The sequence below is a fragment of the Myxine glutinosa genome, chromosome 6, assembly GCF_964187855.1.
Source record: "Myxine glutinosa chromosome 6, kmMyxGlut1.1, whole genome shotgun sequence".
NCBI lineage: Eukaryota > Metazoa > Chordata > Myxini > Myxiniformes > Myxinidae > Myxine > Myxine glutinosa.
The window spans coordinates 144,077,674-144,103,175 of record NC_136266.1 but is presented as its reverse complement, the minus strand read 5'-3'; the positions used below and the strand labels follow the sequence as shown (position 1 = coordinate 144,103,175).

General features: G+C 46.4%; 1 protein-coding gene and 1 long non-coding RNA gene across 2 annotated transcripts in view; one reads left to right on the top strand and one right to left on the bottom strand.

Annotated features, from left to right (window-relative positions):
• Positions 1-3,204: 3,204 nt before the first annotated feature.
• LOC137430393 (uncharacterized) lies at positions 3,205-7,425 on the bottom strand. The gene is made up of 3 exons (XR_010985048.2): positions 7,062-7,425; positions 6,256-6,633; positions 3,205-5,872 (listed from the first exon to the last, which is right to left on the bottom strand). It is a non-coding gene; the product is annotated as an uncharacterized LOC137430393 (long non-coding RNA).
• Positions 7,426-7,501: 76 nt separating this feature from the next.
• PHF13 (PHD finger protein 13) overlaps positions 7,502-25,502 on the top strand; it is a 30,805-nt gene continuing 12,804 nt past the window's right edge. Inside the window, exons 1-3 of the mRNA XM_068121236.2 lie at positions 7,502-8,335; positions 10,262-10,363; positions 10,695-11,583. Of these exons, the coding sequence (XP_067977337.2) occupies positions 8,324-8,335; positions 10,262-10,363; positions 10,695-11,583 (1,003 nt within the window). The 5' untranslated portion in view covers positions 7,502-8,323. The remainder of the gene's footprint in view (positions 8,336-10,261; positions 10,364-10,694; positions 11,584-25,502) is intronic.

The window sequence follows — 25,502 nt, the reverse complement described above, 5'->3', positions numbered from 1 at the left end:
ACGGCTTATGGAACCAATTAATGACGTAGGCCGGGGTATTGTTGTATTATATATATATATATATATATATATATATATATATAAATAAAACAGTTGTGTGTGTGTGTGTGTGTGTGTGTGTGTGTGTGTGTGTGTGTGTGTGTGTGTGTGTGTGTGTGTGTGTGTGTGTGTGTGTGTGTGTAATGTTACCGATAGACTCCGAAACGGAGAGGCTCACGTGCTTGATATTTGGCATAGACATGGCCATTGAGCCTGGGACGAACATGGCTGAGACCATATTTGACGAGATCCATATTTTTTATTCATATTTATCTCAGCGCATTTCAGCGAAGTACCCGCTAATCTCAGCCAGTGCGAGCAGCTTGCTGATTCGCTCAGAGCGATCACGTGATGTTCCATCCCGTCACACGTCACGTTTGCATGTGATTCAGGGCGAAAAGCCATTGCGTTTTTCACCTTTATGCGACCGTGTTTTGTGTCGATTTTGTGCGATATGAATTATATTTTAATTCATATTTCGTGTTTACGAATTCGAATACGAAGGATTTCCCCTTTCCCCTTTCGATTTCGAATATGAGCTCGAGTCGAGAGGGCGAATGTCCGGGTTGGGAATGTACGGGTCTCCCCTCCCCCACCCGGCAATGCCGGGTACTTCTGCTAGGATCACGTGATGTTCCAACTTTACCGCCATAATCTCAGTTATGCGTTCGCACGTAATTCAGTTTTTTCACATTTCAGCGAGGAACATTGCCATTCACACCACATAGGTTTTTTTTCACTTTCATCTGATATTTGTGATTTATTTCAAACAAACTGTATTTCCCATCTACACGGCCATGTATTCCTATTAACGTTATGTAAAGTACATAAACTGTGTGGATTACATCATTTCTGGATGTGATCAATTGCCAGTAACCATCTATATCCCTCCCCTCCCCTTCCCTCCTCCCCCTCCCTTTCCCCCCTTCCCCCTACCCTCTCCCCTCCTTTCTGCCCTACCCCTTCCCCTTCCCCCTCCTCCCACTCCTCTCCCATCCCTCCCCCTCCCCCCACCCTCCCACTCCTCTCCCCCTCCCATCCCTCCCCCCCTCTCCTTCCCCCATGCCCCTCCCTTTCCCCCCTACCCCTTCCCCATCCCTCATGCTCCTCCCTTTCCCCCCTACCCCTTCCTTTGTCCTACCCCTTCCCCACCCCTCTCCCCCTCCCCCCACCACCCCCCCTCGCCCTCCCCACTCCTCCCACCCTCCCACTCCTCGCTCCCCCCCACCCTCCCACTCCTCCCACCCTCCCACTCCTCGCTCCCCCCACCCTCCCACTCCTCGCTCCCCCCACCCTCCCACTCCTCGCTCCCCCCACTCCTCTCCCCCTCCCCCCCTCTCCTCCCCGTTCCCCTCCCCTTCCCCCACCCGGCAATGCCGGGTACTTCTGCTAGTATATATATATATATATATATATATATATATATAGACAGCAAATGACAGCAAAAAAATAATAATAATAAATAAATTATATATATATATATATATACATATATATATATATATATACATATATATATATATATATATATATATATATATATATATATATATATATATATATATATATATATATATATATATATATATATATCAGGGTCTATGGGGGGGCCCCACCCGAAATAGGTATTCACTTTCTTCTCCGAAGCTACCGACACAATTTCAACAAAGCTTGACCACAACCTACATCGCAGACGATGAAATAAAGTTTGTACACGACATATAAAAAAAATCAGTCTGAGGGTGTTTACGGGGAGGGAGGGCAGGGGAGGAGGCGATTCCCCCCCCACCCCCAAAAACGCATTTGCTGTCTTCTAGAAATTTCAAACACAATTTCAATAGAACTTGACCACAACGTTCATCACACGTGACATACAAAAGTTTGTTCACGGCATTAAAAAAAATTGGGGTCTGGTGGGGTATACGAGGGGTCAAAGTGGGTCCAGTTTTGACCCCTCCAAAATAGGTTTTGCTTTCTTCTCAAACTACACAGGCGATTTTGATGAAAATTGACCACAACCTTTAACACCTGTGATGCTAAAACGAATAGTCCTATTTTCACCAATCTTTGTAGAACTTCTGAGGGCCACGGCCTCCTGATGCCTTGCAAATCCCATAAAAAGTGCTTATTAAGTAGACCAATTTAAAGGTCAAAGGTCATTACCATTCCTGGATTGCTACTTTTGACTTCTCAAACATTATTCACCGGATTTAAATGTAACTTGGTAGGAATCATCTCTGCATGGTGCTTTCACAAGTTGTGAATAACGTTCAAACCATCGGCCGATTTACATATTTTGTGGGTCATCCATGCCTACCAGTGGTTCCCTGGTTCTACCAGGTGGGCCCAAGGGCATTACCACTAGTTTTATTATTCCAGGACAGCAGGAAACCCCTACATTAAAGCAAGCTCAAGTTCCTGCCTCTGTGACGGGCGGACAGACGAGTGTTATTATTAATATTGTCGCGTTCCTGGCGATTAAAATCTTTCCAAGGAACGGATAGCCGAACAAGCTGCGACTCCAAGGCGTTCATCAAATGTGGCAGAGTTAAAACACGTGGGGAGGGAAAGGGGAGGATGCTGAAGAACGCTTACCTGCACGGATCCCACCGGCAGTCCTCAAACCTGCAATAAATAAACTCAAACAAAGACGGCTTTAAAATGTGCAAAAAAATAACAAAATGATTTATTAAAAGAAAATGTCGATAAGAAAAGCGCGATGGTACAACTAAATTCCTATGGGATCCTCCACACCAGACTTAAACACGGACAAAGGAAAATGTAAAAATAACTGGAAAATAATGGTGCAATTTAATTGTGAGGACTTAACTCGGATCGGTGTCTCGTCAGTAATGTCAGGCATTACCGGAGCGTGCAGGCCCGACGCCACTTCTGCCTTGGTGGGAAGAAGGCCTCAATGCGCCCTTGTTCACTAGGCCTCGATGAAGGCTATATAGGATGAACAAGCAGGCGTGCAGCCCGCTCCACAGCCGTTCCCGTCCTCACGAATGAGTAGGTACGTGACAAAAAATTTCAAAAACAAGGAACTCCTTTACAACTGGTACCATTGGAAAGAGCATGAAAATACCATTAAAATGATACCCAGATCATTGTCCTCGGTCTAATATTAAGAGAGTTAAAGCATTGACATTTTTTTTTTTTTTTGTATACTGAATCGAGGTTCGTGAAAGAGCTAACATTTACTTCACAAACAAATCAACCAGACAAACAAAATATATAAAAAGCGGGAGCGGAAAACAAGATGGGGACAGAAGGTGAAGCACACGAACACAACATTTGAGAGCAGGGAGATGTGTGGAAGGGAGAGGGCTTGGGGGGAGGAGGCATGGGAAGGGGGGGGGGGGTGGAGGGAGAAGTATAAAACACAAGGACACCAATGACTTCCAGGACAGAAGTTGGTATTTCAAAAAAGTGGAATTGGGGTGAAATTAGCGGGGGTAGAAAAGATCAAGGTTTTGGATGGGGGAAGATAAGAGATGGTGGTGAACAGCTGTTTTAAAGACCTGGAGGGTGGAGTGGGATTGAAGAGAGTGAGGGAGTTTGTTCCAGAGGCAGGAGAAAAGAGGAATGAAGGAGTGAAGGTGAGCAGAGAGTCTTGATTTTGGCAGTTTGACCATAAGAGGGTTGCAGGCAGATCTTGTGCGACCTGTAGGAATATTTGCGGGACAGAGCCCAGAGAGAGCTGGGGGGGCAAGGCCAGAGAGGAGTCGGTAGAAGATGGAAAGACCACCAACCTGCCTGCGGTGAGTGAGTGAGAGGCCCTTGGAGTTAGCTTCATCGTGGGAGATTCCAATGATTCTGAATGCTTTGGTTTCAACAGCGTGAAGACGAGCTAGGTGTGAGGCAGGAGCACCAGCCCAGAGGGGAGAGCAGTATTCCATTGAGCTGCGGATGAAAGCCTTGTATGTGGTGAGGAGCTCAGGTGTGCCAAGGAAGGACTTCGCACGACGGAGGATGCCCAGTCGGCGACTGGCTTTGGAGGCCAGATTTGAAATGTGGTTTTCCCAGGAAAGATCATGGCAGATAGTGAGACCCAAAAGCTTGAGTGACAGAACTTCTTGGAGAGGATTATTCAGAAAGTGGATGGGAGGGTTGTCCAGTCGGTCTTTTCGGAGAGACATCGTAAGAGTGTGAGATTTGTCAGGATTGAAAGACATGTTCCACTTGTTTGCCCAGTCTGCGATTTTGTCCAGGTCTGCAGAGAGTGAGGAGGCAGCAGACTGCCGATCTGAGGGATGAAGAATGGAGCGACAGAGAGTAGAGTCATCAGCAAAGAGATAGAGGATTTTCAAGAGAGTCAGAGAGATCATTGATGAAGACCAGAAAAAGGACAGGGCCTAGAACACTGCCTTGTGGAACTCCAGCCTGAACAGGAAGAGATGAGAGATACCCATTCAGGTCCACACGTTGACTACGACTAGAGAGGAAGTCCGCCAGCCATGCGTGGAGATTTCCATGGATACCAAAAGAGGAGAGTTTGGTGAGGAGAGTTTGGTGAGCAGAGCGGGGTGCCAGACCGTATCGAAGGCACGTTATATGTCAAGGGAGACTGCTCTAATTTCCTGTTTGGCATTGAGGACCTCCATCCATTGTTGAGAAAGCAGAAGCAGCATGTCCAGAGTAGAGTGACCAGGTCTGAAACCAAATTGATGATCAGAGATCAAGCCATTGGAGAAGAGGAAAGATTTCATATCTGAAGCAATGATGGATTCCATGACTTTGCTGATAATTGGGAGAAGGCTGATTGGTCTGTAGTTGCTGGGATCTGTTTTTGCACCTTTTTTGTGCAAAGCGGTGATGTTGGCAGATTTCCAAGCAGATGGAAGATGACCTTGAGCAAAAGAGAGGGTGAAGAGAACAGAGAGAGGGAGTGAAAGAGCAGAAGAACAGGATTTTAGGACCCGTGGGCTGATGCCGTCAGGTCCAGTTGCAGAATCCGAGTCGAGGGTTGACAGAAACTTTTCCACCTTGTCAGGAGGAAAGGACACAGAGTCCAGGAGCAGCTGGGTACGACTGGGTACGGTGGGTACAGAGAGGGATGGGTTTGGGACACAAGATTTAGAGGCAAACACAGAGTTGAGGCATTCAGCTTTTTCGCGTGCGGAGTCAGCGCAACGCGCAACATTTACCAATTACGTGCAATTTTGGTCCTTTCTATTCACAGAATATTTTTTCCCCTCCCTTTGAAAATTTGATTCACCAGATTGAGATTGTAACAAATCGACACTTTCTTTCAAAGACAAATTTTCATTCTCCAATTCTTCAATTGCTTTGTTTTTCACCTTCAGTTGCTCCTTCAGTTGTACAATTTCAATGCGAGTATTCACAATAGATTCAGACTCAGTGACAACCACCTTAGATAGGCTTTTTACTGTACGTAATGTAATTACTGTACGTCTGTGTTTTCTTCTTTCATTTTCAAATGTCTTTTTCATTTGATTGAGTTCCTGTGCCACGACTGTATTCGAAAACTGTGATTGTGGCAGCTTCATTTTAGCATTCTGTTTGGCAATGACAGGTTTTTTACGGTTGAGGTCCTGCTTCAGGTATTTGATTTGATGGATCCGTTGAAAGTCAACATGGGACCGTAATTCTGTTACTTTCCTTTTGTATTGTTGCTTCATGACACTCTTTGAATGTGCAACAAATTCTAGTCTTTTCTTGAGCTGCTGCTCTCTCGGGGTTAGAGGCTCTTTGCGTTTAGAGGAGCGAATAGACGATCCCCGAGTCTTGGGTGACTGCATTGTTCCTGGCGTCTTGGGCACTGCCAATTCTGATGCTTCAGAAATGGCTAGAGGTGCTTGGTCTGAAACTGGGGAAAACAAAAAACAAAAACATTTGTCTCATATCCCATAGGATTTAAAAAAAAGTTCCTGAACTATAGAAACAGGTGTGCACCGTTAGCATTATTTTTCATACGTATTTTTATATCATGGAATAGCGACATTTTGTTCTTTTAAATTGTAAAATAATAGCAGGATTCAAACAGGATTTCTTCAGATTTTGCCCAAGATTTAAAACTTAGTTTTCATGAAAATGTTTTTAAAAATCAATCAAAATAAAATTATATTTCTCCAATTTTACTGAAGTACGTGTAAACGACAAAACGTGCAGTGTAAATAAAGTAAATGTGCACGGGGTAGGCCTACTTGAGACAATTAGTGTTTTTTAAAATTTTTATAAATGTCTACTTACAATCTGAAGGTCCAGGTAAATTACTAGGTGGCAGTTCTGGTGGATGAAGTTTGAATGTTTCACAGCAAAAGCTTGTATATCTTCTCTTGACACTCTCTGAGGTGCTGTTCGAGAACTTCTTTGTACGATTCCAAAGAGACTGCATCTGGGTTGGGGTGATCTTGTGGGAGGACCTTTCCATGACTGCCTTTACTGTTCTTCCTGGGGACTTGTCATTTGTGATGTAAAGAAGCAGCATGTGACCATTCTTTAAATCTTTCAGGTCCTCCGGTAAAACACTAAAATTTGTTGTAAGATATTGTCGATTCTGACCCATCTTCGGTGGCAATGCCACTCGTAGCTTTTTTGATGGCCGTGGCATGATTGTCAGTGTCACACCTTTCAACAACAAAAAAAAAATAATAATAATAATAATTAAAATAATTTAAAAATAATAATAATAATAATATGAATAGGCCTAATAATAAGAATAATTGAAATAAATAAAAAATATGAGGAAAAAACCCCTCTCAAGAGGGCTATCTTCAACCATTGACTAATAATAATTTTAATGCCTACCACACAAAATAAGCATGAGGCAGCTATCACCGAGTTATCAATGTTAACATGATAAACATTCATTGATGATAGCTGCCTTATCATAACTCAGCGTATTCTAACTGAAGCATCCCTTCCGGCTTAGACTATGATATTTATTATGGTCAAACACAAAGTTTCGGTACTCAAATTAACTGAATATTAAAACTATATTTGGATAAATATATACACTAACAGGATAAATTGGTTTCAGAACGATATAAACTTACCTTCGTCCAAATCAGTGAATGGTTTTGACAACCCAAACTTGCGGCAATAAATTCACCTACTTCTCGAAGTCGGAAAATAAAGGTTGGAAGACGAGGTCAAAGGGAAAAATCTGAACTGCGTCATAAGTATTTCCGGCTCATTTAAGAAAAACAAATACGATCTCTGCAGCGATAGTAATAGAGGTCTGTGCAGACAGCCGAGATCGCTGGCAGACCAGGTAGTCGTGCCACAGCGCCGCGCTACTCAGCAGCCGATAGTCACGTACCTAGACTATAACCGTTTTCCATTCCACCGGAAATTAAGCGCTTCTTCGTCTTCCTTTAATACTTCTTCTTCTTCCTCTTTAGCCACTACTTCTTCTTCTTCAAAGGGCTTCAAGTCTCCCCCGCCACTTTCATTTCCTCACAAATTTGTTTCCACCACATCCTGTCCATATTTCCCGCCTCATTTGCCATTTTATTATTATCATTGTTATTATTATCATTAATCTCCTCGTTATTCTATTCAATGCTATTACCTCCTTCACTCCTTTCATCGATCGTTATTTTTTCGTTCTCTCGATCGTTCAAATTTCGTTCAGTCGCTCTTTCCATGCCTGTCGAGGACTCGGGTTCGCTTTCTGCGACTTGTCGAGCTGTTGATGAGACGAAGCTGTTAATAGGAATTGTGTGGATAAGTCGAAGAGACATTGGAGTCTGCAAAGAATCGCTTTTTCGCTCCTTTTTTGTGCCCTCTTGCTTTTAGACGGTGTGTTTGTGGTACAGGAACAAGGATAGCGGCAGGTCGCAGTGACGGAGGAACGGGGCTTGACGAAGACGGGTAACGAGGAGAGACTGCGTCTTCTGTCCTCGCATTTTAAACTGTTAACGGACTGTTTAGAAAGAGGAGAGTTCGGAGACAGACATGAAGTGATCGATGAGGGAATAATAGATGTCTGCGTGAAAATCCGTTCACTCGCCCGTTGGGCTTTTCAGAAACTTGTTTTACGGTTCGGACACTGAGACGGACTCGCTCGGGACTCGTGTAACCGTCGGTGGGAGTTTGAAGACCGTGGGTTCGCTCACAAACAGCGGTTTTCCCGGGAACGCTTGAAGCTTTGGCCTAGCGCCGCCGCTGGGACCACGGCATCGACTAGCGCGGCCGGCCGGCCTCTCTGACAGGCAGGCCGGCCAGCGCACAAAGCGCGAACAGCTTGGGACCTGTGCTCGCCTGCGACTACTTCCCAGGTGCTGTGATCTACCTTGAGCTCGCGCGATACGTCATGGATTGTGAGGTGAGCTTCGTCCGCTGCACTTGTTCTCGGTGTCCGTTGGCTTGCACAAGGCGTTTGATTCGGTTGTTTTTTGAATTTTATTTTGCAACAGCATGGCTGTCCGTCCACCCTGCGCGAGGAGGGCGAGTATATTTGGCTCGACAGCGCAGGGAAAGTATTTTCACGAACATTTAAACAGATAACAACCCACACATTGCACCGGCGCCGTATGAGCCATGTTTGTGTCGGACAGTCGGGCCGCGTGCGCTTCAGCGTGGACCCGCGTGCGTCGGACAGTCGGTCGGCTCGAGCCTGCACGCGCATCTTCACCTGGCGTAGGCCCGTGCGTAACCAACTGTCCGCAACGTGCATGCTTTTCACCGTTGTCCGACCGAGTGTATCCCCTTGCCCGTCCACTTCTCTCCAGTGTCCACCTCTCCCCGCCCTTCTATGAGCCCGCACCGCTTCTCGTACTTGTTCAAAGTCGCTCCCACACCTGGCCTTCCCCGCGCATTCCCCCACCTCAACCTCGTCGTGCTTTCTCTCATGCTTCCCCAACCCCCTTTCCTCAGCCTCACCACGCTTTCCCCCTCCCCGACCTCCCGCCGCTTTCCCCTCTCCCGGCCTCCACGTGCTTCCCCTCCCCCTTGACCTCCCCGTGCTGTCTTTCCAGCTTCCCTGTGCTGCCCCCTCCAGCCTCCCCATGCTCCCCCACTCCCCGGCCCCCCTCCCCGCCCCCCCCACGCTTTAACCCCCCCAGCTTCCCTGCGCTTTAACCCCCCCGGCCTCCCCACGCTGCCCCCCAGCCTGCCCGCACTCCCCCCCGGCCTACCCGCGCTTCCCCTCCACAGCCTGTCCGCACATTTCCCCCCGGCCTCCTCCCATCCAGTCCTTCCCCCCACTTTCCCTTCCCCTCGGCCTCCCTCTGCTACCCCCCCCCCCCAATCCTCCCACAATTTCCCCTGACCCCTCTCCGCCTCTACTCCTTTTGCAGACCCCCTCCTCTGCCTCTACTCCTTCTGCAGACCCCCTCCTCTGCCTCTACTCCTTCTGCAGACCCCCTCCTCTGCCTCTACTCCTTCCGCAGACCCCTCTCTGCCTCTACTCCTTCTGCAGACCCCTCTGCCTCTACTCCTTCTGCAGACCCCTCTGCCTCTACTCCTTCTGCAGACCACTCTCCGCCTCTACTCCTTCCGCAGACCACTCTCCGCCTCTACTCCTTCCGCAGACCACTCTCCGCCTCTACTCCTTCCGCAGACCACTCTCCGCCTCTACTCCTTCCGCAGACCACTCTCCGCCTCTACTCCTTCCGCAGACCACTCTCCGCCTCTACAACTTCCGCAGACCACTCTCCGCCTCTACTCCTTCCGCAGACCACTCTCCGCCTCGACTCCTTCCGCAGACCACTCTCCGCCTCTACTCCTTCCGCAGACCACTCTCCGCCTCTACTCCTTCCGCAGACCCCTCTCCGCCTCTACTCCTTCCGCAGACCACTCTCCGCCTCTACTCCTTCCGCAGACCACTCTCCGCCTCTACTCCTTCCGCAGACCACTCTCCACCTCTACTCCTTCCGCAGACCACTCTCCACCTCTACTCCTTCCGCAGACCACTCTCCGCCTCGACTCCTTCCGCAGACCACTCTCCGCCTCTACTCCTTCCGCAGACCACTCTTCGCCTCTACTCCTTCCGCAGACCACTCTCCACCTCTACTCCTTCCGCAGACCACTCTCCACCTCTACTCCTTTTGTGGACCCCTCTCTTCCTTAACTCGCTTCTCCCACTTCTCTCCATTTTGGGTGTCAGTCCCTTTTGCCAGCGTTGTTATCCATATGCTGTAATTGCTGTTTTAGTCGTTTTTTTTTTTTTTTTACTATTTTACAAATAAATTACTGAACACCAATGTGTATGCTGTATCAAAATCTTCTTCCTCCTCTGTTGTTTATCTAGACAAGCTTCCCCAAGGCAAAGCGCCGACGGACAGTTGAAGATTTCAACCAGTTTTGCACTTTTGTTCTTGCCTACGCTGGCTACATACCTTACCCAGCTGAGGTTGGTCATCTCTGTGTGTACATTCTTGCCTATTTATGAACCATCTTATTGTCATGCCGCCCCTTCATGTTTGCCCATCTCACTCCTGGTGCCTGTTCATTTTTTGTAACTTGTTTTATCTACTGCTATCTATACATGTTTATTATTCTGGCCAACACTATTTTCTTTCCCCAAATTTTTCTTTTTCTTTTTCTTTTTTTTCCCCTTTGCCATTTATTTGTGTGAAACATCACTGTATCTCTGAATCAAGCCAGTTACTGTGCACATTTAAACATTTTATCTCGACCTCCCCTATCCTTCCTGTCTTTTATTTACTACCTAAACTCTACAGTACAGCAGAGTGAATGCGGCACTGAGCCCGTCCAATAGCCTTGCGAGTTCGTTTGATGGTGAAGGTTGGCGTGCTGGACCCTCTCCAGATCCCCATGCTGTGGAACCAACTTCAGGCAAACTGAGCAATATCTCTCCAATTGCTTCTCCCTCACCGAGGCACATCCAACCTGCCATCCACCGACTCAAATCTGCTTCGAGTATGCAGAAGCATCGGCATAGGGCGCACGGACGAAGATCTCTGTCTACATTGAAGCAGAAATCTCGGAAAAATAAAAAGAAGAAGAAGCTGGAGAAACTGAAAGCTCTGAAGGCAGCTCGTAAAGAGAAGAATGCTGTTGCTGCTGCTGCTGCTGCTGCTGCTGCTGCTGCTGCTGCTGCAGCTGTGGCTTCGTCTCTCACTACGATTGACTCAGTAAAGCCCGAGTCGGAGCATTCTGAACTCGACACAGATGGCGAGATTGAGGCAATTTTGGCTCGGGAAGCGCCCATTGAGATGGACATGGTATGTGCTCCACCTGCTCCCATCATCTCTGTACCTCTTGGCCATGATACCAGAATTGAACATGATAGGGACGCACGAGAGGTGACCATTACAGAAATGAAAACTGTTGTAATGGCTACGATGGAGGATGAGGATTCGCAACAATCGGACCATTGCAATCCTCACCTCTTCCTCGATCAACAAAATAATAATAATGATGAAGACGAAGATGACGATGACGACGATGATGATGATGATGACCTTTTAGAGAGGCAGCTACACATGCTACCATCTTCTTCACCGCTGTCACCGTCAAACATGCCACCACGACAACCCAGACCGAAAGTGAAAGTGTATCGTGACGAGAGTGGTAACCCAAATGATGAGGACATTATGGTGGAGTCAGGTGAGGTTTATAACTTGTGGATAATTGGGCTGTATGAAGGGACCACATATATAACGAGTAATGAAAACGCATTTTTGTTGTAAAATGATGTGGGAATGGTATTTGTAGGTCAAAAAGTATGTAAGATGTAAGCAAGTTAGAGATGGTCATGCAAAACTATCAAGTTAAATCATCCGTTCATCTTTGACTCCACTCACTCCGCACCCATTGACCGCGTAGGCGTCACAGCCCAGAGGCCAGACCTCTGAAGCTCCCAAATAGCCGGTTACCGCCTAAACTGACGCCTTTCATGGTGCGCAAGGCTGCTATTCTCCTTAAAAGGGCATGTAAGACTGATTACAGAGAAAAAGGGTAAAGAAAAAAGCTGTTTTAAACACAAACATTTGGAGAGGGAAGAGAATCTGGCCATACGGATAACAATTCATTTGATATATATCGAATAAAATCACATCACACTTACCGAAACAAACTAAGAAATAACTAGAGTTATATTAAACAGTTTTAACCCACTAGGAGACATTTCCACAATATACACATGTAATCTTTTTTTTAAAGAAGAGAGGTGCTTCCAACCAAAAAGAAACTAGATCTACTCTGCTAATTTGAGCAATAAGCAAGAGCAGACCCGATCTTAGGGAGGATTCCTGTGAGTCTATTGGCCAGAGGAAGCCTGCTGTGTTAGTCTATTGGTCCGAGGAAGCCTGCTGCGTTAGTCTATTGGTCCGAGGAAGCCTGCTGTGTTAGTCTATTGGCCCGAGGAAGCCTGCTGTGTTAGTCTATTGGCCCGAGAAATCCTGCTGTGTTAGTCTATTGGCCCGAGGAATCCTGCTGTGTTAGTCTATTGGCCCGAGGAATCCTGCTGTGATAGTCTATTGGCCCGAGGAAGCCTGCTGTGTTAGTCTATTGGCCCGAGGAAGCCTGCTGTGTTAGTCTATTGGCCTGAGGAATCCTGCTGTGTTAGTCTATTGGCCTGAGGAAGCCTGCTGTGATAGTCTATTGGCCCGAGGAAGCTTGCTGTGTCAGTCTATTGGCCCGAGGAATCCTGCTGTGTTAGTCTATTGGCCCGAGGAATCCTGCTGTGTTAGTCTATTGGCCCGAGGAATCCTGCTGTGATAGTCTATTGGCCCGAGGAAGCCTGCTGTGTTCGTCTATTGGCCCGAGGAAGCCTGCTGTGTTAGTCTATTGGCCTGAGGAATCCTGCTGTGTTAGTCTATTGGCCTGAGGAAGCCTGCTGTGATAGTCTATTGGCCCGAGGAAGCTTGCTGTGTCAGTCTATTGGCCCGAGGAATCCTGCTGTGATAGTCGATTGGCCCGAGGAATCCTGCTGTGATAGTCTATTGGCCCGAGGAAGCCTGCTGTGTTAGTCTATTGGCCCGAGGAAGCCTGCTGTGTTAGTCTATTGGCCCAAGGAAGCTTGCTGTGATAGTCTATTAGCCCGAGGAAGCTTGCTGTGTTAGTCTATTGGCCCGAGGAATCCTGCTGTGATAGTCTGTTGGCCCAAGGAAGCTTGCTGTGATAGTCTATTGGCCCGAGGAAGCTTGCTGTGATAGTCTATTGGCCCGAGGAAGCTTGCTGTGTTAGTCTATTGGCCCGAGGAAGCTTGCTGTGATAGTCTATTGGCCCGAGGAAGCTTGCTGTGTTCGTCTATTGGCCCGAGGAATCCTGCTGTGATAGTCTATTGGCCCAAGGAAGCTTGCTGTGATAGTCTATTGGCCCGAGGAAGCTTGCTGTGATAGCCTATTGGCCCGAGAAAGCTTGCTGTGATAGTCTATTGGCCCGAGGAAGCTTGCTGTGTTAGTCTATTGGCCCGAGGAATCCTGCTGTGATAGTCTATTGGCCCAAGGAAGCTTGCTGTGATAGTCTTTTGGCCCGAGGAAGCCTGCTGTGTTAGTCTATTGGCCCGAGGAATCCTGCTGTGATAGTCTATTGGCCCGAGGAAGCTTGCTGTGTTAGTCTATTGGCCCGAGGAAGCTTGCTGTGATAGTCTATTGGCCAGAGGAAGCTTGCTGTGTTAGTCTATTGGCCCGAGGAATCCTGCTGTGTTAGTCTATTGGCCAGAGGAAGCTTGCTGTGTTAGTCTATTGGCCCGAGGAAGCTTGCTGTGTTAGTCTATTGGCCCGAGGAAGCCTGCTGCATTAGTCTATTGGCCCGAGGAAGCCTGCTGCGTTAGTCTATTGGCCCGAGGAATCCTGCTGTGATAGTCTATTGGCCCGAGGAAGCTTGCTGTGTTAGTCTATTGGCCCGAGAAAGCTTGCTGTGTTAGTCTATTGGCCCGAGGAAGCTTGCTGTGTTAGTCTATTGGCCCGAGGAAGCTTGCTGTGTTAGTCTATTGGCCCGAGGAATCCTGCTGTGATAGTCTATTGGCCCGAGGAACCTTGCTGTGATAATCTATTGGCCCGAGGAATCCTGCTGTGATAGTCTATTGGCCCGAGGAAGCTTGCTGTGTTAGTCTATTGGCCCGTGGAATCCTGCTGTGATAGTCTATTGGCCCGAGGAAGCTTGCTGTGTTAGTCTATTGGCCCGAGGAATCCTGCTGTGAAAGTCTATTGGCCCGAGGAAGCTTGCTGTGTTAGTCTATTGGCCCGAGAAATCCTGCTGTGTTAGTCTATTGGCCCGTGGAATCCTGCTGTGATAGTCTATTGGCCCGAGGAAGCTTGCTGTGTTAGTCTATTGGCCCGAGGAATCCTGCTGTGAAAGTCTATTGGCCCGAGGAAGCTTGCTGTGTTAGTCTATTGGCCCGAGGAAGCTTGCTGTGTTAGTCTATTGGCCCGTGGAAGCTCAAATTAGCAGAGCAGATCTTGTTTACTTTTTTGGTTGGAAGCGCCTTTTCGTTTATTTAATGTATATACGTAGTGTGTTCAAAAAGTATCCGACCTTTATTTTTCGTGCGTAAAAAACAAGAAGCTAGGGAGGCGTTGATTGGTGCACGTATTTAGGCGATCCTAATGCACACGCGTGAATTTTTTCCCACCTGCAGAAGCTGTCATTCGACGGCAGACCGCCGATGAGTGAGGACATGTAAGTGAGCGCCGTCGGATTTTCGTTTTTGACAAAATGACGGAAAAACTTGAACAACGCTACTGCATCAAATTTTGTGTTTTTTGGCCTCGGGGATGTTGGATGCTTCCATTGTGATGACTGCAACTTGGTTTCTGGGTCGTACCCATAAACCCAGGGCTCATCGCCAGTGATCACTGTGTTGAGGAAGCTGGGATCACTGTTCACAGTCTCCAGCATGTCCTGTGCGATCTCCAAACGGAGTTGCTTCTGCTCAATCGTTAGCAGCTTTGGTACGAACTTCGCTGAGATTCTCCTGAAGCCCAAATCCTCCTTCATAATGGAATGAACGGTGTTGAATCTTGCGGATCGTTTCCACTTGGGAATCGCCAAGCTTTACACAAAATTTGATGCAGTAGCGTTGTTCAAGTTTTTCCGTCATTTTGTCAAAAACGAAAATCCGACGGTGCTCACTTACATGTCCTCACTCATCGGCGGTCTGCCGTCGAATGACAGCTTCTGCAGGTGGGAAAAAATTCACGCGTGTGCATTAGGATCGCCTACATACGTGCACCAATCAACGCCTCCCTAGCTTCTTTTTTTTACGCACGAAAAATAAAGGTCGGATTCGTTTTGAACACAGTAGTATATATATATCTTCTATCTTCTTCTATTTATCTATCTTCTTCTTATTATATATACCATGTGCTAGTGTAAAAAAGTTTTTGTTTGTTTGTTTGTTTTTTGTTTTTTGTTTGTTTTTTGTTTGTTTGTCTGCATGCGCCAATCTCCTGGACGGTAAAAGATAGGAGGAAACCTCTGAAACAAAAAATGTTGGGACGGGCCCCGGGAAGGTTATCGGTTCAGTGGCGAGGCCTCGGCCGGGCTGGGCCCATTTCACAATAAATCTTCTTCTTCTTTCAAAATTCTCTTGAAGTAAAGCCAATGCACTTAATAGGAATATCTGACTGATTGCAACACATGCTTTCAAAATTCTGTCTCGCGGGACCCGGCAGAAGAAAGAACAAGGAATCGTTGAGCACTAACTGATACTGGGTTCGCGTCAGACCTATGTACAGAAGATTAAATTCATTCAAAAAGAACCTGGGCAAAGCCGGGTGCATTCAGCTAGTATATATACAGACTTGGCATTTAATATGGAATATTTTTTTTGTGGGGGTGAACTTACTTTTCAAGATGTGTTAGAACCAAAAGTTCATTGGAATTATGTTGAAATTATTCTAGATTTTGTTAATGTGACCTTTTAAAGAAACAAAAACCACATTTGACATTTCGAAGCAAATAAATTGATCCTTGAAAGTGATGTCAACTGATATCGAACTCAATTCACAGATGGTACTGTGTTAAACTTCTGTACGTTTTCCAGAAGTATCTCTATATTTTGCACATTAGCCAAATTTTTTTTAACAAAAACAAAAGTTAAATTACGACTGGGATTACGGACAGTAAAATTACAGTTCAGTACTTCGTGTAACCCCCACGAGCATTCAGGAGAGCACGTACACGTTGAGGCATGCTGTTCACGAGATTTGCCAAGGTTTAGACAGGAATCGCTTGCCATGCAGTGACAATAGCCTGCTGCAATTCACGCAAAGAGGTCGGCTGCTGGTCCAAGTGGTCGATTTGACGCGTTAATTCTGCCCACAAGTTCTCTTTCGGATTCATATCCGGGGACATGGCAGGCCACTCCATATGCTCTACACCACGGTCAGCAAGAAAGTGTTGGATCATGCGAGCACGATGAGGCCGTGCATTGTCATCTTGGAAGACGAAGTTTCCTCGAAAGGCTGCACGAGCAAATGGAAGCAATGTTTCTTCCAGAATGGCCCTGTACTTAAACTGGTTCAGGTTTCCATTCAGAACAACCAGGTCAGTTTTGCCCCCTGCATGAAAAGCAGCCCAAACGGTCACCCCACCACCTCCAGCTTGGACTCTTGGCACTATACAATCTTTGTTGTAGGCTTCATGCACTTGTCTGTGCACTCGGACGCGGCCATCTTGACAATAGACCAGAAATCTAAACTCGTCACTGAAGATCACATGATTCCATTGTCCTGGCTGCCATTGACGGTGCTCTCTGGCCCACTGCAATCGGCGCTGGCTGTGTTGTCTGGTCAGGCGTGGCTTTCTCAGCGGATGCCTGGCACGATAGCCTGCTTGAACCAGTCGTTGGTTCACTCGCCTTCTGGATACAGGCACATTTGTCAGTTGCTGCCACTCGGCCCTAAGCCGATTAGCTGACTTGGTTCGGCCATTGCGGACTAACCGGTGCAGCTGGCGATCATCCCTCATTGTGGTTCTGCGGGGACGTCCTGGCCTCGGTATTGGAGTATGGACACCCCTCTGAGCATTTCGTTTCAGGATCTTTGACACCTGACCTTGAGTGATGCCATACTGCCAAGCAATAGCACGCTCTTTCATGCTGTAATTTCGTAAAGCCACCACTCCATGACAAACAGCATTGTCGAGTTGACGGACCATCTTTAGAGGAACCGGCAATAACTTTTGGAGACGTGCAGCAGTTGTTTTCCACTAATACAGAATGCAACAACCCTTGTATACCCGACTGTGAAGCCAATCGTCAAATGCACCTGTCCGTACATTTTGCCACGCCACCTGTGATATAATCCTGTTGTTGACTTCTTGCTGCGATAGACAATCAGTGACATGTTTCTTTTAACAAATAAATCACCAAAGTGTAAAAGAAACTCACCAGATTGATATACTGAGTTAAGAAAATAAACCCAAGTCAAGGAAAAAAAAAAATTCCATATTAAATGCCAAGTCTGTATATATATATATATATATATATATATATATATATATATATACTGTATATATATATATATATATATATATATATATATACATATATATATATATATATATATATATATATATATATATATATATATATATACTGTATATATATATATATATATATATATATATATACATATATATATATATATATATATATATACATATATATATATACATATATATATATATATATATATATATATATGTATATGTATATATATATGTATATATATATGTATATATATATGTATATGTATATATATATATTATAATAATAATAATTCATTTATTTTGTATAGCGCTTTTCATGAAGCCCAAAGGCGCTTTGACAGAGTGCTATATATATATATATACACACACACACACACACACACACACACACACACACACACACACACACACACACACACACACACACACACACACACGTAATAAAAACATTTTTTGAAATGCAAAAGGGATGTCGGGATGTTACTCCAAAAAGTATGAACAAAGTAGGGATTGTCATGATCATGTGAAACCATGTTTCCATAAGAAATGATCAAGTGAAACCATCCCTACATCTCTCTTTGAATTGGCCCGAGGAATTGGCCCACCCGTCGAATCCTCTCCTATTTTATTTTATTTTTACAAAGGAATGTAATTTTCCATACTTTTTGTGGAATCCTTTCAAGCTATTATAATTACAACACAAAAGGATGTTGCATGAAGTAAAACTCTGTCGGGTGGTACCAGAATCATTGCTATCATATACAGGCAGCTCGGAAATACTCTGTCTGAAGATTATTATTAGTATGAACGACAATATGAATTCCCGCATTTGATCAATTCCATTTTTTTGCCTTTTCCCCCTTTTTCCATGGTCTGGAGTACTCAAAAGTGATCCCTGCCTTGACAATCCGTTGAACAGAGCAGGTAGGTTCTCACATGGAGCCGAGACGACTTTTTTTTTTTTTTTTTGTATACAACATCGAGGCTCGTGTAATAGCTAACATCAATCCCCCCAAAAAAAATAACGGACACACAAAACATACAATAAAGGGAGCGGGAGACAAGATGGGGGGAGAGAGGGAAGCACACAAGTATAACAGCAGAGAACAGGGACAATGGAAGATCCGTGGGAGGGAGAGGGCTTGGGGTGAGGCATGGGAAGGAAGGGGGGGGGGGAGGGGTGGGAAAGGTATAAAACACCGAGACACTGCTATAACTTCCAGGAAAGAAAGAAGTCGGGATTTAAAAAGAAAGTGGATCTGGGGTGAATTAACGTGGGTAGAAGAGATCAAGGTTTTGGATGGGGGAAGACGAGAGATGGTGGTGAACAGCTGTTTTAAAGACCTGGAGGGAGGAGTGGGATTGAAGAGAGTGAGGGAGTTTGTTCCAGAGGAGGGAGTAAAGAGGAATGAAGGAGTGAAGGTGAGCAGAGAGTCTTGATTTTGGCAATTTCACCAGAAGAGGGTTACTGGCAGATATTGTGTGACCTGTAGGAATATTTAGGCGACAGAGCACAGATAGAACTGGGGGAGCTAGGCCAGATAGGAGTCGGAAGAAGACAGAAAGACCACCTACCTGCCTGCGGTGAGTGAGTGAAAGGCCCTCGGAGTTAGTTTCATCGTGGGAGAATCCAATGATTCTGAAAGCTTTGGTTTCAACAGCGTGAAGACGAGCTAGGTGTGAGGCAGGAGCACCGGCCCAGAGGGGAGAACAGTATTCTATTGAGCTGTGGATGAAAGCCTTGTATGTGGTGAGGAGCTCAGGTGTGCCAAGGAAGGACTTCGCACGACGGAGGATGCCCAGTCGGCGCCTGGCTTTGGAGGCCAGCTTGGAAATGTGGTTTTCCCAGGAAAGATCATGGCAGATCGTGAGAACCCAAAAGCTTGAGTGTCAGAACTTCTTGGAGAGGATTGTTCAGAAAGTAGATGGGAGGGTTGTCCAGTCGGTCTTTTTGGAGAGACATAGCAAGAGTGTGAGATTTGTCAGGATTAAAAGACATGTTCCACTTGTTTGACCAGTCTGTGATTTTGTCCAAGTCTGCAGAGAGTGAGGAGGCTGCAGACTGCCGATCTGAGGGATGAGGAATGGAACCGGGCAGGGAGTGGAGTCATCAGCAAAGAGATAGAGAGGATTTTCAAGAGAGTCAGAGAGATCATTGATGAAGACCAGAAAAAGCACAGGGCCCAGAACACTGCCTTGGGGGAACTCCAGCCTGAACAGGAAGGGGAGATAAGAGAAATCCATTCAGGGCCACACGTTGACTACAACCAGAGAGGAAGTCCGCAAGACATGCGTGGAGATTTCCATGGATACCATAGGAGAAGAGTTTGGTGAGCAGAGCGGGCTGCCAGACCGTGTCGAAGGCACGTGATATGTCAAGGGAGACGGCTCTAATTTCCTGTTTGGCATTGAGGACCTCCATCCATTGTTGAGACAGCAGAAGCAACATGTCCAGAGTGGAGTGACCTGGTCTGAAACCAAATTTATGATCAGAGATCAAGCAATTGGAGAAGAGTAAGTATTTGATATCCGAAGCAATGATGGATTCCATGACTTTGCTGATAATTGGGAGAAGGCTGATTGGTCTGTAGTTGCAAGGACCTGTTTTTGCACCTTTTTTCTGTAAAGCGGTAATGTTGGCTGATTTCCAAGCTGATGGCAGATGACCTTGAACAAAAGAGAGGGTGAAGAGAACAGAGAGAGGGAGTGAAAGAGCGGCAGAGCAGGATTTTAGGACCCGTGGGCTGATGCCGTCTGGTCCAGTTGCAGAATCATAGTCGAGGATTGACAGAAACTTCTCCACCTTGTCAGGTGAGAAGGACACAGAGACCAGGAGCAGCTGGGTACGACTGGGGTACGGTGGATACAGAGAGGGATGGGTTTGGGACACAAGATTTTGAGGCAAACACAGATTTGAGGCATTCAGCTTTTTTACGTGCAGAGTCAGCTGTGTAGCCATTTGAGGTAAGGGAGGGGATGGGAGGGGAACAAACACCAGAAACAGATTTGACCAGACGCCATCAGAATTTGGAAGAGGGAGACAGGTTTGAGAGTTCATTCTTGAGTGTGAGAGATATTGTTTCCTGGCTCTCCTAAGGGTGGACACACACTTGTTCCGGGCTTTGTGAAAGGAAATGAGATTTCTTTCTGTTGGATTTGCCTTCGAGGAGGCGAAGGCAAGTTGTTTCAGGGCAACTGCCTCACCACAAGAATCCGTGTACCATGGACGGGAGGAAGGTTATGACAACTAAAGACGAGATGGGATAAATTTGTGCATGAGAGAGAGCAGTTTACTTTGGAAGAATTCCCAGGATGAGTTTATGTCAGAGGCAGTAGAGATGGGAGACCAGTCCAGATGATTGATTGCTGCTTGAAGAGACCGTGCCAGTTGGCCTGAGTGAAATGCCAGACTCGTCGACACTGAGGAGGCTCTCTGAGAATAGCCAGAGAGATGTCCACTTTAACAAGCACATGATCAGATGAGCCGATTGGAGCAGAAGAAGAGCAGCAGACATTTGCAGGGAAGTTGGTCATAACCAAGTCTCGAAGAGAAGATGCTCCGTTGACTGAAATCCGGGTTGGGCAATTGACAGATTGTGCGAGTCCCAATGAGTCACAGAAGTCCTTTTCTGAGGAGCCATGGCTGGTGAGAGAGGAACCCACACCCAACCAGCTGGCATGATGACAGTTGAAGTCACCACATATGAGGAAGAGAGAGTTGGGATGAGTGGATAGAAGTTGGTCCATATTATCAGACAGCGAGATGTAGATGGAGTCATCACTGTTTGGTGGACGGTACAACACACATATGAACAAAAGTTGGGAGTGGAGAGGAAATCGTAGCCAGAGGTACTCCTGGGGGTGAGGTGGAGAGAGGGCAGTGCAAGGTGAGTGAGGAAGAGAGTTTTTGATAAAGATAGCAACCCCACCTCCAGGACAAGGCTCAGGTCTATCATACCGGAGGAGGGAGTAACCCGGGAGAGATATGAAGGAAGAAAGTTTCTGTTAAGCAGATCAAGTCTGGTTTGTCAGAAGTAACCTGTATGGAGAGATCAGTCAGGTTTGAGTGAAGGCCCCGGATGTTTGAGGTCCATACCATTAATGAAGAGGAAGGGGGAGCACGTGATGCAGAACAGGGGGGGAGGGGTACGGTAAGATGTGGAAGAGGAGGAGGAGGAGGAGGATGTTGGGAGAGCTGTTGATCGTGTGTCAGAGATTTCAGAATAGCTAGAAGGGGAAGGATGAGGCGGAGAAAAGGTTTGATGGTGATTGGGTGAGGCACAGTGAGGTGTTATTTGAGGGGGGGGGGGGGGGGCAGAGCGAGGAAGTAGGTTGGGGGAGATGGAGGTGAGAGTTGGAAGGGAGAAGAAGCGTGGAGGATGCTTTGAGGAGGAGGGGTGAGAGGGGAGAATTGGAGAAAAAAAAAAGGAGGGTGGGGAGATAGAAGGGGAGGGGGAGTTGGGGAGCGGTGAGGGGGGAGTTGGGGAGGGGTGAGGGGGGGTTTAGGAGGGGGTGAGTTGGGGTTTAGGAGGGGGTGAGTTGGGGTTTAGGAGGGGGGTGAAGGGGGAGTTTAGGAGGGGGCGAAGGGGAGTTTAGGAGGGGAGGGGAGGGGTGAGGGGAGTTTAGGAGGGAAGGTGCAAGGGGGGAGATTGGAAAGGGATGGGTGTTGGGGGAGATTGGGAGGGTAGGGGTGAGGGGGAGTTTAGGAGGGGAGGGATGAGGGGGGAGTTTAGGTGGGGAGGGGGGAGTTTAGGAGGGAAAGGGCAAGAGGGGCGATTTAAAAGGGATGGGTGATGGGGGAGATTAGGAGGGAAGAGGCAAGGAGGGAGATTTGAAATGGATGGATGATGGGGAAGATTAGGAGGGGAGGGGTGAGTTTGGATTTTAGAAAGTGTTGTTCGATGAATGGAAAACGAACATTTATTGCAAAATGCATTTCTTGTGATTTTCGAGTCAGAGATCCATTTGAAAACGTTGGAGGAGGGGTGGCATGCAGGTGAGTTTAAGGAATGTAGGAAGGGAGGAAGGGAGGAACTGTAAGAGATGGAATTTATTTTTGAAATGAAGAGATTTGGTGAGCAAGTCGAAAGCAACCTTTCAAAGAAGAAGAAGAAAAATGTGTTATAATATATGACAGAATACAGCATTTCAGGGGAAAGTTTAAACATTTTAAAATTAAACCATGAAAACTATCTGGGGAAATGGGGGTGAAACACGTGGTGAAACACGTGGTGAACGAACGAACGAACGAACAAGAACAAAGAAGGAAAATATATATATATATATATATATATATATGTATATGTATATGTATATATATGTATATATATATATATATATATATATATATATACATATACAGTGGAACCTTGACTTACGAGTGCACCAACTTATGAGTTTTCCGAGATACGAGCCGTCGCTCGGGCGGTTTATTGCTTTGAGATGCGAGCCGAGATCCGAGTTACGAGCTTACGCCACCCGCCACCAGGTGGGTTCCGGTCACGTGGTTATCTTGCCGTGCAAGTACAGTATCTCTGCCGTATATCGCTGCTGTTGTGTTTTCGCATGTTGGTTATTTTGGAGCTTACGCCAGCCGCCACCAGGTGGGTTCCGGTCACGTGGTTATCTTGCCGTGCAAGTACAGTATCTCTGCCATATATCGCTGCTGTTGTGTTTTCGCATGTTGGTTATTTTGGAGCTTAAGCCACCCCCCACCAGGTGGGTTCCGGTCACGTGGTTATCTTGCCGTGCAAGTACAGTATCTCTGCCGTATATCGCTGCTGTTGTGTTTTCGCATGTTGGTTATTTTGGAGCTTACGCCAGCCGCCACCAGGTGGGTTCCGGTCACGTGGTTATCTTGCCGTGCAAGTACAGTATCTCTGCCGTATATCGCTGCTGTTGTGTTTTCGCATGTTGATTATTTTGGAGCTTACGCTAGCCGCCACCAGGTGGGTTCCGGTCACGTGGTTATCTTGCCGTGCAAGTACAGTATCTCTGCCGTATATCGCTGCTGTTGTGTTTTCGCATGTTGGTTATTTTGGAGCTTACGCCACCCCCCACCAGGTGGGTTCCGGTCACGTGGTTATCTTGCCGTGCAAGTACAGTATCTCTGCCGTATATCGCTGCTGTTGTGTTTTCGCATTTTGGTTATTTTGGAAAATTTCTTAGTTTTAACAATGGGTCCTAAGAAATTGAGTGCCAAGGGCAGTACTGAGAAGAAGAAGAGGATGATGATGTGCTTGGATATAAAACACGCAATCGTCGAAAAACATGAGCGAGGTGTGCGTGTTGTCGACTTGGTGAGGCAGATGTGAAGGCAGCTGAAGATTTTATTATAACTTTTGCCGAACTGATAGAAGCCGAACAATACATCCCCCAGCAAATCTTCAACTGTGACGAGACAGGGCTCTTCTGGAAAAAGATGCCGAGGAGGACGTATATAACGGCAGAGGAGAAGAGCATGCCAGGCCACAACTTGTTCAGAGTGCCGGCGATAGCTCGCCTTCTCTTTGTGGAAGACACGGTGAGATCCTTAACATCCAACAACTAATGGGACGCAAACGGGGCGCCCAGTTTAGCGGTACACACATTGATGAATCACCCTGCCTGTGAAACACCGACATGACAGGTTATAGCTGGGTCGGGATTCAAACCCAGGCTGGACAGTTTAGAGTCAAGTGTGCGTACCTCCAGTCCAGGCCATCCTGCCAACTTGTATGCTGCATACAGGTGAAATATAAAGCGCGAGATATTTTTATATATACTGCATATTTAAAAAAAAATTGGTGTGGTTTTTGGCGGGCTGGAACGGATTAATAGCATTTCAATGCATTTTAATGGGGAAATTTGATTTGAGAAACGAGCAAATTGAGTTACGAGCTTGGTCACAGAACGAATTAAACTCGTAAGTCAAGGTTCCACTGTATATATATATATATATATATATATATATATATATATATATATATATATATATATATATATATAAGTATATATATATATATATATATTATATATATATATATATATATATATATATATATATATATATATATATACCCAGACTTGGCATTTAATATGGAATATATTTTTTTTCTTGACTTGGGTTTACTTTCCTAACTCAGTATATCAATCTGGTGAGTTTCTTTTACACTTTGGTGATTTATTTGTTAAAAGAACCATGTCACTGATTGTCTGTCGCAGCAACAAGTCAACAACAGGATTATATCACAGGTGGCGTGGCAAAATATACGGACAGGTGCATTTGATGATTGGCTTCACAGTCAGGTATACAAGGGTTGTTGCGTTCTGTCTTTGTGGAAAACAACTGCTGCACGTCTCCAAAAGTTATTGCCGCTTCTTCTGGAGATGGTCCGTCAACTCGACAATGCTGTTGGTCATGGAGTGGTGGCTTTACGAAATTACGGCATGAAACAGCGTGCTATTGCTCGGCAATATGGCATCACTCAAGGTCAGGTGTCAAAGATCCTGAAACGAAATTCTCAGAGGGGTGTTCCTACCCCAATACCGAGGCCAGGACGTCCCCGCAGAACCACAAGGAGGGATGATCGCCAGCTGCACCGGTTAGTCTGCAATGGCCGTACCAAGTCAGCTAATCGGCTTAGGGCTGAGTGGCAGCAACTGACAAATGTGCCTGTATCCAGAAGGCTAGTCAACCAACGACTGGTTCAAGCAGGCTATTGTGCCAGGCGTCCCCTGAGAAAGCCACGTCTGACCAGACAACACCGCCAGCGCCGATTGCAGTGGGCCAGAGAGCACCGTCAATGGCAGCCAGGACACTGGAATCACGTGATCTTCAGTGACGAGTCTAGATTTCTGGTCTATCGTCAAGATGGCCGCGTCCGAGTGCGCAGACAAGTGCATGAAGCCTACAACAAAGATTGTATAGTGCCAAGAGTCCAAGCTGGAGGTGGTGGGGTGACTGTTTGGGCTGCTTTTCATGCAGGGGGCAAAACTTACATGGTTGTTCTGAATGGAAACCTGAACCAGTTCAAGTGCAGGGCCATTCTGGAAGAAACGTTGCTTCCATTTGCTCGTGCAGCCTTTCCAGGAAACTTTGTCTTCCA